This window comes from Notolepis coatsorum (assembly GCF_963971535.1).
Source record: "Notolepis coatsorum genome assembly, chromosome: 8".
NCBI classification, from domain to species: Eukaryota; Metazoa; Chordata; class Actinopteri; order Aulopiformes; family Paralepididae; genus Notolepis; species Notolepis coatsorum.
The window spans coordinates 63,033,585-63,048,090 of NC_140172.1; the positions used below are offsets into that span (position 1 = coordinate 63,033,585).

Below are 14,506 nucleotides of genomic sequence, written 5' to 3' on the forward strand. Positions count from 1 at the left end.
AGAAGACCCTGCTGCTCGCCTCCGCTGCGGCCCAGCTAGGGCTGCGGGGAAGCGAAACCCAAATGACAATTCGGACAATAAGACGAGATTTGAAGACGATGAAGGGCGAGAATGTCTCATTCTCTATCGCAGCAAGCGGCCAGCCTGAGCGACGGTACCAGATTGCAGACGCTTTCACCAGCCAAGAAATAGGACTGTCGCGGTACACATACCCCGTCGCCAAGCTGATGGAGAAATATGCACATCTGCGCAAGTTACCGATCCCGCTCATAGACGATGCTATGCCGACCCTGTTGATAGGCTCCGACCATGCAGACCTCATTGTCCCGATAGACCGGGTTCATACCGGACCCCGAGGCTGTCCTGCAGCAGTCGAGACCCGTTTGGGATAGACTCTCCAAGGCCCGCTCGCCAAATCTCTCAACCGAAGTACAGCCACTAGATGTCTCCACTCCCGAGTCACAGAGGGAGAAACCGCACTCCTGCAACACGTAGAGCGGCTATGGACCCTAGCACAAATGCCCTTTAAGAACGGAAAGAAAGACATTCGCTCTAAAGATGACATTTACGCAATTCACCTCCTCGAGACAGGGACCAAGAGAGTCCCGGTCAACGGCGTGTTGAGATACGCCACGCCACTCCTGCGGCGAGAAGGAATGCCTACTTTCCACGCCAAGACAGACGCCACAGAACGGTACCTGCTGAACACGGAGCGGCGCTTAGCCAAGAACCCCGCCCAAGAGAGTGTATACCGCGCTGAGATTGAGAAGCTCATCACAGCGGGACACGTCACAAAGATGGACATTAAAGAGGCTGACCAGACCACTGAATCGTGGTACGTGCCCCACCACAAGGTCCATCACAACGGTAAAGACCGCATAGTATTTAACTGCAGCTACCAGATCGGATCCCAAAATCTGAATAAAGAGTTACTGCCCGGTCCCACACTCGGCCCCTCCCTACTCTGCGTTCTACTCCGCTTCCGCCAGGAAAAGGTGGCCATCAGCGGGGACACTAAAGGAATGTTCCTGCAGGTGAGATTAGTAGAGGCGGACAAGCCCTTGTTACGGTTCCTATGGAGAGAGAAGCCAGGAGATGAGCACCCAGCCATCTACCAATGGGAAGTCCTCCCCTTCGGAACGACGTGCAGCCCCTGCTGTGCGACATTTGCACTACAGAAACATGTAGCAGAGGACCCAGCAGCGGACGAAGAGGTCCGACACAGCGTAAAGAACAGCTTCTACGTAGACAACTGTCTACAAAGCCTTTCAACCCAGGAAGAAGCCGAGGCTCTCCTGATTAAACTCCGCGCCTCATTGATCAAAGGCGGCTTTGATCTCAGGCAGTGGGCCAGCAGCGATCCGCAAGTACTGCGCAGCCTCTCCTCCGAGGACAAGGCAGCCAGCAGCGAGACCTGGATGGCTACAATCCCGGGAGAAGCCCAGGAGATGACCCTGGGATTGGTGTGGCGATTCAAAACAGATTCGCTTCACTACAGACACAAGCCCCTGACTACGGAGCAGGGAAGGCCGGCGGCGGCGCCGACCACCAGACGGAGTGTGTACACAACACTCGCCCGACAATATGACCCGCTAGGATGTATTCTACCGTACACCACCAGGGTAAAAATGATTGTACGAGCATTGTGGGACAAGGACCAGGGCTGGGACGACCCCATTCCCGCACATCTTGCATCCACCTGGAGAGAGTGGGAGATGGAGCTCCACTCACTCCCAGGCGTTAATATGCGCCGAAGCTACTTCCCACCCACGGTGAGGCCAGAGACATGTAAAATGGACTTACACGTCTTCAGTGACGCCTCAGAGGTCGCATACGGATCAGTAGCCTACTTGCGGGCCCAAGACCAGGGGGGAGAGATCTACACAGCATTTGTCCTCGCCCGCTCGAGAATAGCCCCACGCAAGCAACAATCTATCCCACGTCTAGAGCTCTGCGCAGCCCTAGCCGGAGCGCACCTAGCCACGCTCATCCAACGTGAGCTCACCATACCGGTGTCTAGAACAATCCTGTGGTCAGATTCCACGACGGTACTCGCCTGGATCAAATCGGACTCATGCAAGTACAAAGTCTTCGTGGGAGTCAGAGTCACCGAGATTCAAGACCTAACCGAAGAGTTAACCGGAGAAACAGAGTGGCGCTACGTTGATACAAAACAGAACCCAGCTGACGTCATCACCCGGGGGATGCCCCTGGATGACCTCACCCGTCGCAATGTCTACAGTGACGGCCCCGCATTCCTAAGACTCCCGGAAGGACAGTGGCCCATGCCTATCCCGAGGGAAGCAAGTCCAGAGGAGGTGGAAATTAAGAAGTCTGTGTTCTGTGGATTGAGCACCGTAGCCTCCACCGACCCTAACATAAACGATTGCACGTCCATAGAGAGTGCACAACAAAGAACATTCCTGCGGTACCACCCGGAGTGCAAGTCCCCCGCTGATATGTCAGCAGCTAACTACGAGGAAGCAGAATTGCTTCTACTGCAGCGAGCCCAGAGAGACTCGTTCCCCGATGAATTGGCCTGTCTACAGGGAGGAAAGCCCGTCCCATCCGACAGCAGATTAATTCACCTGGCCCCCGAGAGCGACGCTCATACCCTCATCAGAGTGAGTGGTCGCCTACGCAGAACCCCCAACACACTCCTGATGGGGCGGCTAGATCCTGCATTACCACAGACAATGTACCGGCCTGAAGAAGCGAACGGCCGACGAATGTGGAGGTACAGCCAAGTATTAGCCGACAAGTTTTGGAACAGTTTCCTACTGCACTACCTACCGTCTCTACAGACCCGCCAGAAGTGGGTAAAGGAGAGAGACAATTTGACAGAAGGAACAGTCGTCATGATTATTGATCAATCACTGCCCAGAGCTATGTGGCCGGCCGGCCGCGTAAGCAAAGTGATCACCGGTGCCGACGGCAAGGTCCGAGCAGCTGAAGTGCTCGTCCAGGGTCGCACTTACACCCGTCCCGTGGCGAGGCTCATAGAACTGCCTCGACTCCCAGACACAATCGATGATGACCATGACCCTACAACCCTATGACTTTGTGAAGTTGACTGACCCCTACAGCAAACCCTTATGCGTAAATAGACAACGCGATTAATCTGTCTCTGTTTAACTGATTAGGTCCGGGACCTATTCAGGGGGTGGCTGTTGTGAAGGGCCAGATTAAACCGAATATATATATTTATTTATATATATATATTTAATTGTATTTGTATATTCTCTAATATTCCCTGATATCCCTTGTATATTCCTTGTACAATATGCATTGAATATCCATTCTAGCCTACTGAACATCCCATAATAGTCTCCATTCTACTATTGGTCGAGACCTTGGTGCCAGGCTGCCATACCCCTCAGACCCAGTTCAAACGTACCGCTCGACATGTACGAACAAGTCCTAGTTCCGCGTAGGAATTTGGCTACCGCACCACTAATGGGACTATTTGTTCATAGTGCGTATATATACTGCGCTACTAAAGTAGGACTTTCTTTTCAGTCCAGTTTCTTACCCTCCAATAGAGTCACAGACGTAAAGCCTCCCCGCGACGCCACATGTGGGAGTAAGGCCAAGTTCGGCCTACCATCGGTATTGAGACATCGTGTATATTAATATTTGAATAGTCATATTTGGCACTATATCGTCGAGTTGGACGTAGTCTATTAAGCTAATAATAGTCTGTTAATATATAGTGCTTCGTGCGGTGAGAATACTACCGTAGTCAGTACCCCATCGTTTCGGGCAGAGAACTGGCTGCTTACCCAGGGTGGTTGACCCTATGTGAAGCTGCACCCGAGGAGCCCCAGAGCCGACGAGCGAGTGGACCTGTATACCGGATTATTCTACCGACGACAGCCCGCCTTCCCAGGCACGGATTATGCTTTGGATACTTTGATTATTCCATGGATAAAGACCCCCGACACTGCCGTGTGTTGGAACCCCCCCCCCTGGAGAGGACGCAAGGTGAGGAGACGCTCTGCAAGACGAGGTCTCTTCACGTCTCTCCCCCGTGGACCGGAGAGAGCCGGCCCACAAAGAGTCCACCTGCTTTCATCTGTGGTCCAAGGATCGCCGGCGCATTGAACGGCACTACAGTGGGTTCACCTGGGATACCCTTGGCCGGACGAGGCAGCTGGATTCTACCCCCCCCCCCCTCCTACTCCTGTCGGCTTACAAGCGACCGGATTAACCCCCTCTAGTGTATCCAGCCTATAATCATTAAAGTATCATTGCTGTTATTCCTTAACTATTCCAGGTCGTATATTTACCACCTGCGCCTTCAGAGATTGGACATTCTCTATTGATATACCGACGAATACTCCTTGCCATAAAAGTGCATACTATTTCAATTCATAAATGTAATTAAGTGATTAAGTGCTTATTCTACACACCATCGCTGTGTAGGAAATAAAGACCTGTTTCTAATTCGTACATTTGTGTTGGATCCGTTTCATCTACGTGAGAGTGTTCATGATAATATATTTATGTCGTGTACTGGGTGGCCGAATATTAAGTACAAAGGTAGTGGTAGTAAGTATCATATCTAGTAATACAGTCAGGGAATTGTACCCCTCAGTTACAATTATAGAATATAGAATAGCAGGCCTAAAATGGTTATGTGATTAAAATGTGATTAATTAGATTAATTACAAATCCTGTAATTAATTAGATACATTTTTTTATCGTCTAACAGCACTAATTTAAAACCAAAAAAACTTTAAAAATGGTTTTAGTGGTAAATGACTGTATCTAGTTGTATCTACTGCCTAAACAAGTAAATGTAATCAATGGAAGGAATGCCTGGCTTCAACATGCACGCCCCCTCTCTCCTCCCATTTGCACTAACAATCAGACCAAACCAAACTCATGACTTCAGACTGAAGCATTAAAGCAGACCTCACCATGGTGGCTCCTTAGGCTGCGGTTACACTAGGGCCATTTCATTTCGTTTAGATTTTCAGAACGCTGCGTATTGGCAGGCAAGTAAGAGTTAAGTTAGACGTCGTTTTTGTCTCATCTACTATATACATGTAGTACGATGCCAAAGCAGTATGTGGCGATGTAGTTCAAACATGACGGGCATTTTCAACCAATCAGAAAGGTTTGAACGAGACACTCCACATCCTGCTCAAAATCTCAAAAGCCACCATCTTTATATCTTGCATGAGTCATTTAGCCACATAGCATTTATTTTTCAGCAAGAAATAAAGTGCAATAAACAAAAACGCAGTAGCGGCTCGTGGATGCTTCGCCACTAGGGGCGCTATACCAAACATTTTGCAAACATGTACAAGGCACGCATTGGCGAATATTCTCTCTCTCTCTCTCTCTCTCTCTCTCTCTCTCTCTCTCTCTCTCTCTCTGTCTCTCTGTCTCTCTGTCTCTCTGTCTCTCTCTCTCTCTCTCTCTCTCTCTCTCTCTCTCTCTCTCTCTCTCTCTCTGATGATGTCAGATCCATTCAATAATAATCACATTTGTATATCTCGTCATTTTAAACAAGTTACCATTCATTGTCTGAGTGGTTATGCCCCACACGCGGCGAAATTAGAGAGAGAGAGAGAGAGAGAGAGAGAGAGAGAGAGAGAGAGAGAGAGAGAGAGAGAGAGCGTTAGTTAAGCATTAGCTGAGTGGCTAACAGCAGCTAAAGTTAGCTGAGTTGGCTAAGAGAGAGAGAGAGAGAGAATTAACTCACTTTGTTTAATTGAAACGTGGTCCAGCCGGAGGGCTTAATAAAGTGTATGTCCACTGACTGTCCCCCAGACTGGTGTCGATGTATATCCATTCCACTCAATGCCCACTGTCCAGACTCCAGACTGAATCACAAGTTCACAACACACAGCTTCGAACATGTTGCAAACTGTGGCTAAGGAAAAAACTGGCATTGCCGCGTCGGCCAATCAGAGAGCGTCTCCGCGAAATGCGGCTATGGAAATTCTAGACGGAAATTCTAAACGCTTGACTAGACCGCTTCAAATCGCGCCCGGATTCCAACATAATAGTCATATTTCAACGCACAACGTGGTACGCACTGATTGGCTGTGACGGATACAGCGATCGAACAGGGACGCGCACTCAGAGCGCTATCGCGTCTAGCCCGGGCCGAGAAATACAAACAAATAAAAAGAAAAAAAGTGAGTCACTTCCTGTTCCTGAAAACGAGTATTTTTTTTATTTTATATAGTAACGTTATATTGTGCATTGGAAACACAAACACTTAAAATTAATAAATATTATTCATTTTAAACATGTTTATATTATTTATAGGGCTATAAAACAAAAAACAAAAAGATAATGCTTCTTGTTCTACTCTCATATAACCAGGGGCCTGAAGGGGGGGCGGCGCCCGTGCGCCCCTAGTGGCGAGCCGCCACTGCAAAAACGGATACATTCACTGCGTGTTCGGCCTCATTTGTTGATGATTTGTTGATGAAACAAAACTAACATCAACACAATTGACCACCAAGAGCGGAGTTTCACAAAAATATCGCAGATTTTGTTAGTTTACGTGCTAACGTGATTGGGATATGCCAGTATAACAGTATAGCATTGTGGCTAGCAGCGAAGTAACGTTAATGCTAGCAGAATGAATGGATGTAAACGTTATTTAACAGATTGCAGAATGGGTACAATACAATACGGCTCAATACAAACAATTGTTAAGGAAATGGAGACTGTTGTAGCTTGTTATATTAATCAGCGTCCCCAGAGCGATAGTTCAACTTGACTAACAGGGTCTGAAAGTAACGTTAGCTAGGTAGTTAACGTTAGCTCACGAGCGACGGTAGCCAGCCAGCACCTGCGAAAACTAATGCCAAACTGATGATATCAGATGTTGATATCAGGAGCTATCAGTAGCTAGATAACATTAGACAACGCCTCATGTATTAAACAAAAGTGAATAGATGACTGGGCCATTTTGTTTAATGCTTGTTATGTTGAAAGAGGAGCTCTGAGCTGCTCATGTAGTCAACTCTTGCGTGGTAAGGGTTTGTTGACATGACATGGGTCTGGGAGGGGGAGAATTTGGCGTCGGTCTCTACTGCGCATGGGCATTGGGCAGAACGGCTCCGTATCGCGCAAATTACATGGCACCATTTTCGGTTTATGCGTTTATTTTTAACTTGGACATGCAAACGTAATCATTCAGCAACAAAACGTTGCTGTTTTAGCCCAGTGTAACCATGGCCTTAGTGACCATGTGATGCAAGTGAAAACGTAGAGCTCAGGTCAATATACATTCTACACATTTACATTGAACTGCATTCCATGACTATTCTATGCCATGCAGCGGAGTCAATGTCCAAAATTGCATCTTATTTTAGAAAGCTTCAGTTGTCACTTGGGTTTTACATATTCTGAACCAGGAACATTAAAAAATAAATACGTCCCATTTACATTTAGTCATTTAGCTGACGCTTTTATCCAAAGTGACTAACAAGTTCTGTCCAAGAAGTCAGCAGGAAGGGTACAACTCTGGCAGCTAAGGGTAAGTGATATTGTTCGCCAAACAGTGTCGAACTCGAGTTATTCTTTATTATATCTCTTTTAGTTGTATACTCAATGTCACTGTGAATGAGGGAAACCTCAGTGTCCCTCAAGTTTAAATAAAGGTTGAATGAATGAATAAATGAAGAATAATCCAACATTTATCAACCAAAACAGAGGCCCTTTTATCCCCTTGTGTGAAGCCATTTGCACAGAAAAGAAACACTCCTCACCTGACGGGTGTCTGGGGTGGGATGAGTACAGTCTCCTGCTCAGGTTGGTTCTTCCTCGGTGTCCTCTCCACCTGGCATCTGAACACAAACACCATCTCAACCATATAGAATGCATACTGGCAGAAGAACCCCGTCAAAATACACATGAATGAATAAATGGGTAAACAACTAACGACTGGAGAACTGTTAGACTCTTAACTAGTACTACTGAATCCCACACAGTTGCATAAGGACTCGCGTCACTTGTTCATTTACTAGCACCTTGGATCTAAATTTGTATACGCATATTTATTGATAACCTGATTATTTATACCAGGTTAGACTAAGACTCAGTATGGAGTATTGCAGAGTATTACAGAGTAGACTTAGGTTAGCTATATATATATTTGTAATGGGGTCGACTTAGGATAGAATCTGTATATCGTACCAGGGGGGGCTGTACATACGCACATTGTGTTATTACGGTATTATCGATAAAGTATACATACTGTATGTCTTACCTGTCCAGCAGATCAGACCCTTTTATTTTTATTTAACATTTAATCTTGTTCTTTATCATCTACTGCACCTTTACACTTACATTTGTATTCCTATTTCTTATTGTTATTCATATTACCCTGCCTGTACCTCTCCTCCCCCATCCCCTTTGCTGCTATGACCCCTGAATTTCCTCAAGGGGATTAATAAAGATACATCTAATCTGTTCTCAACCTTTTGTGGGAGGTGACCTCATATTCTGATCAAAACATGTGACCCAAATCCCCCCCCCCCCCCCCCACATTTCTTAAAAGTGTGCGTTAATGACACACAGCAGAGACACACTGACTCCGTAGCAGAGACACTCATCCACTCCGTAGCAGAGACACTCATCCACTCCTTCATCACCTCCTGTCTGGACTACTCAAATGCAGTCCTTGCAGGGCTACCCAGCAATGCCCTGAACAGGCTACAATATGTCCAGAATTCAGCTGCTAGGGTTCTCACCAATTCCTGGCACCACATCACTCCCACCGGCTTCCAGTCAAGTCCCCAATCACCTTCAAGATCCTCCTCATCACCTACAAATCCCTTCACTCCCTTGCCCACGGTACCTAGCTGACCTCCTCAATCCCTACATCTCACCCCGGAGGCACCGACTCCGCCGGTCTCCTCTCCATCCCCCCCACCAACCTGCACACTGTCGGACCCAGAGCCTTCTCCGTTGCTGCACCCACCCTCTGGAACTGCCTCCCTCCAAACATCCGCAACATCCCTGGACTCATTCAAATCTCAACTCAAATCTCTTCACCAAATTTATCAATGACTCTGCCTGACTGCCTTTTTACCTAATTGGTCCTCTGATTTCCTTCCCCTTAGTTTGCCCCCTTCCTCTGTTTACTCACGTACGGACTACTGGTGTGGTTTTCTAGCTGCATGCAGGGCAGAGAAGGAGGCCCTCCACAGAGTGGTCAAGGCTGCAAGGAGGATCACTGGAGCTAGCCTCCCAGATATCTCCACAGTCTTTACCTCCCGCTGCCTACGGCGTATAATTAACATCTTACAAGACCAGTACCACCCAGCACACCATCTCTTTCAACTGCTGCCCTCTGCTCGAAGGTATAGATCCATCCAGTCCGGAACCAGCAGACTGACCAACAGCCTCTATCCACGGGCTGTCAGGCTGCTCAACGACCAACATCAACTTATTGTTGCTTTTCTCTCAGGCAAGACCAAATTCTAAGAGTGGTCGAGAGCACTCTTACCCAGATAAGAAACTCTTACCCAAAATAAAAATAAAATCAAAAAGCATACCATTGGTTAATTGCCCCCAAATACGACTTTAAAAATACAGAACTTTTCAATGATTATTATTATTATTATAACGTATTGCGTGCATTCTGTCTGAAATGGATTATATATTGCCGTTAGAACAGTTATGCTCTGGCCGCCCAGGCCGCGTCTATGCTTTTACCAACGCGTTCGTGTTTCCGGGTTCCCGTTTTGCGCTCTGATTGGCCACTGACCTACGCTAGTACGCCCCCCTCGCTATGAGCGTAGCAGGACGCTGAAATGCAAATGCATATAACAGTACTGCCTCCAGGAACAGCTGTTTCCGCTGTTGCGCTAAAGTTCTGGTAAGTTTAAAGTGCTTAGAAATGCCGGTAAATGCCGGTTCATTCATGCTTTGAGGCACGCTTCCTGACAGGATTTTATAATAACAATTCATGACAGCTTGTATAGCTCAACTGGTTAGTCCCCGGTTCGAATCTCTTGGATACTTCTTTTTTTTCTGTAACGTTAATTAATTTATCCACTCTGGTTGATAAGATAAGATATTCCTTTATTGATCCCCTTGGGGTAATTCAGGCATCATAGCAGCATGGGGGGGGGGGGTACACAGTAAGGCTGTCCCCGAAGCCTGTTTTTGGGATTCGAACTTCGTCAGGGTTTTACGAACGAACGTTCGAACCTTCATTTTTAATTAAAAAAAAAAAAAAAAAAAAAAAAATCAAAGTATATATAAATAAAATATATATATATATTTTTTAAATATCCTCAATTTGAATAAAGTGATTAATCTGATTAAATGAGTCTCTTTTTTATCAAATCAACTTTCTTTAATGAATATAACGTTTTTTTTAATACTATAATATTAGTGTAGCCTAATCTTTATCTGCAACTGTGAAGAAAAACCACATTGGTTCAAACAGAATGAATAATACAAATAAAAATGTATTATTAAAAATAAAAAATTCTAATTTTGATTTAGAATTCGAATGTTAACATAACAAACGAACGTTCGAACGTTCGAACATTCGGGCTCAGCCTTAGTACACAGGTAGTGAAAACAACACAAGCAGTGTAAACAAATACGTCAATAGAATTGACTATCTAACCAACTGAAATATACAGTATTCACAGTATCACAGTATTCACATAAGGTGCAGTATGGGTGGTGTTATTGTCCTTTTTGGGACACCAGAGTGGATAGATTATTTAACGTTACGAAACGAAAAAAAAGTAAGCAAGAGATTCGAACCGGGAACCATATGGTCCACAGGCAGGGCACTAACCAGTTGAGCTATAAAAGCTGTCATGAATTGTTACTGACTAATCCATCATTTACACTTTTCAAGTGCCAATTGCGGTCGTCGTCCATTATTTGGCATTAACACTTTGATTGCCTAAGGCTAAATTCATGATATACCATAGGTTGCCAGCTCTATTTGTCTATGGAGAAATTCCCCTTCTTTGCAGGGCTATAACTTTTTAAATTATATTGCTAAATTGCCATTATTAGGGCCCATTCAATGTCCTATATGTATTGTTCAGGGTGTATGAACGTTAAACTTTTTCATTCACATATTCATACTAAAATATGATCTAAAGTATAAGTATGTTTTCATCTCTTTCTGCAGTCACCCGAACAACTGCCTCTTTGAACTGCTGCGGTCAGGCAAGCGATACCGGAGTCTCAAGGCGAGCACAGAAAGACTCAGAAGAAGCTTCTATCCCTAGGCCATCAGGCTGCTAAACGAACAATGAACACTACACAACAACAACCACCAAACGCACATAGCACACACATCCACACGCACACACTCACTTTAAACAAACACACTGTAGCACCCACTCCACACAATTTATAGCACACACCCACTTTAAACAAACACACTGTAGCACCCACTCCCCACACTTTATATTTATTGATGAAGGATTGCACTACAACTCGTACACCTTACTGTAAATTGTACCTAAATTGTACCTCATCCCATTTCTGCTTTGCACTATATAGTACTGTACATTAGTACACTGCATAGTATTGTATATTATATGGTAACTCAGAACATTGTACATATGTCTATACCGAACACTGTGACCTCATTTTCTTCTTCTAAATTACATGCTATACTATGTTATTTGATACTATCTTGTCTAGCACAGTCTCTGGAGCGTAACAGTAAGAAGCATTTTGTATGAAAGTATTCTGTACTTCTGTATGACAACTATTAAAGAAACTTGAAACTTGAAACTTGAGCTTTCTCCAGAACGTGATTTATAGCCCCAAATGCATTATATTGATGATCAAATACAGTTTGATAGCAATCGGCGCGATATAAAAAAAATCCAACTGGACGGACTTCTGGAAGTTACTACACGTCATCTGATGTTGACCGGATGGGCGAGGGGGCGTTTATAATTCCGTGGGCAGCGTTATACCATTCATCTAATGTGGGTCAAATGTTCATCAGATCAGTTAGTATAGAAGACATTGAAAAATAACGCTGAATCTTACCGTATCTTCCTCGCGCCGTTGGGCGATGAGCGTGGAGTATACATTTTCCTATTATGGGATGTTGGAATACCCGGTCCATTTCCAGGTTGTATAATGGTATATACGTCCAAATCATGTTGTTTATCGAGTTATTGGCAACGGATCGCTATGTATTGTGACGAGCTAGAGTGCCGGGACCTTTACCGAGTGCCCGGAAGTAATATGGGAGAACAGCACATCATCCAAGTAACTTCCTGTTAGGCGATTGCGCCGATCGGCCACCAGATGGCGCTCTTGAACCGCTAGAGGGTTCAGTGGGGCTTTTTGGTGGGTCTCAGGCCAGCGGATGGGAAATATGAATCCTATCACAGATTTTTGAAATATTGATATCAAAGACGAGTTACGGCGTCTTCGGCAACTTGAGCATGGCGGGGAAGGACGCCTGAAACACGTCTTCCGGCAGTTAAAGTGTTAATAAATCGATATAATGCATGTGTGCTTTTGTGTGTGCGCTCCCGCGCTGACTCGTTAAGCCTTTCCCTACGCATATTCATTTCTGGAGCATTTCTTTATCCACTCTGGCGTGATGGTGTATTGTACTCGCAAATCGCTTCCTGTTGAATGAATCGGTTGAGTGCAGCGCCGACTCTCTACTTACGAGGGGGGCGTACTAGCGTAGGTCAGTGGCCAATCAGAGTGCAGAAAAGGGAACGCGGAAACACAAACACGTTGGTAAAAGCATAGACGCGCCCAGGCCATTGATTGATTGATTGAAGATTTTATTAACAGATTGCAGAATGGGTACAATACAGTACGGCTCAATACACACAATTGTTAACACTTTGATTACCAGCCATGCGGTGCGCCTTACCCCCGTTAAATGCCACCACCCACTTCAATGATAGCGTTGTGAACGCATAATCTCTGTCTTAAATTATGGCTATGTGTCTAATCTGCCCGTCGTTTATCAATGACTTGTTTGCAGTCAACATTGTTGAAACGGATTGTTTTTTAAGCGGTTCATTTCCGTTTTATAGCATTTTGAAAAGCCCTCGTTTTCAAGGAAAATATAAAGATTCTGTGATAATCGGCATTTACTGGAATATTCTGGCATACACAAAAACTGTCATTTTTCGGCCTATTTATGAATCGTTTTCAAATAAACGCTAGATTATCGATAGTATATGTGTATTTATGCACGCTATAGAAGCGGCCTGAAATATCGATTCTCTCATTTCCTCATCAGCGATCACAGCCACACACACACACGCATAGGGCAAACGCTGATATATAGGTGAAAATAGCTCTGATTATCCTAAGACTGGTCAAATAAATTCCTTACCTCAGATCAGATGTTATCCAAAAAGATTATTCCAATTCCTGATCGCCATTCCAAATATCGATCGCGTTTATTGATTCAGCGTTGGGTACTGTAAATACATAATCCACACGTTTTCCGGGCCGGCGATCACAATGGATTCTTCAGTTGGCTTGACGGAAAAGTAAAATGAGGAAACTGCCCCCCCCCTTCATCAGTCTAAAGTAATGGGGTGCCGTTACACAGGGAGAGAAGATAGGGGGCGGTATCTTCCCAATTGAGCTCAGAGAGAGTCTGCAACACTAACCTGAGGCTCGATTGATGAAATATGAATTCAAATCGCCAATAAAAACAAATACGACAAACAAACGCTATATAGCGTTGGCGGGCACTCAACGGTCGGCATGAACTAACGACAAAACGCGTGGCTGGCATTCAAAGTGTCAAGGGGAGGCAGACCAGAGAACGACTTTCGTCTTGTTTACATCAGGGTCCCCCATTTTCAATTCATAATGACATACACAACATACAGATATACATCATGACATTTATGACATGACATACAGATATGCAGTACTGTATACGTAGCATAGAACGCATATTTAGAGATTGTCTATATCAGTGGTTCCCAAACTTCTGTTTTATGCGGACCACTAGATTGTTATCAAAAACATTTGCGGACCACCTCGTATGCAAACAGTAAAACATAAAATAAATAAACAGCTGACTTTGACCCGCGTCGTGGGCACTGCGTTCCATTCTCAGAATGGATTTGAGAGAGATGTGTCATCCAGTCTGACTTGGAGCATGCACTGTACTATGCGCACTGCCAGTCATCAGGCTATATATGCGGAGATATTCAGACTCTAGATCTATTTGCAGAGCCAGATGAGTGGCTGCTTAACCGTTAAGTATTTCCCAACCTGTGCGATTGGCTCTTGACAACGCACAGTCGGTCAGTATTGACAAAGCCTACAGTACTTTGCTGGAATGATTCATTTTGTATGCGCGCACTGCGGGAGGTGGCCAGAAGCGCGCAACTAGCCAACTACTATTATATTACTACTATATTAATACAGTCTATTCCACTATATAGCTATAGGTGCTGTATGATGACAATACATTCGATTCCCATCTAATTTTGATCCATCGCAAAGCGCTCCAGCGCTTGAATACGGCCGGGGGATCCGCTCA

General features: G+C 45.1%; 1 protein-coding gene across 1 annotated transcript in view; it reads right to left on the minus strand.

Annotated features, from left to right (window-relative positions):
• Positions 1 to 14,506, minus strand: part of rb1 (retinoblastoma 1) — a 136,444-nt gene that overhangs the window by 72,628 nt on the left and 49,310 nt on the right. Inside the window, exon 11 of the mRNA XM_084320652.1 lies at positions 7,740 to 7,817. Coding sequence (XP_084176778.1) covers positions 7,740 to 7,817 — 78 coding nt within the window. The remainder of the gene's footprint in view (positions 1 to 7,739; positions 7,818 to 14,506) is intronic.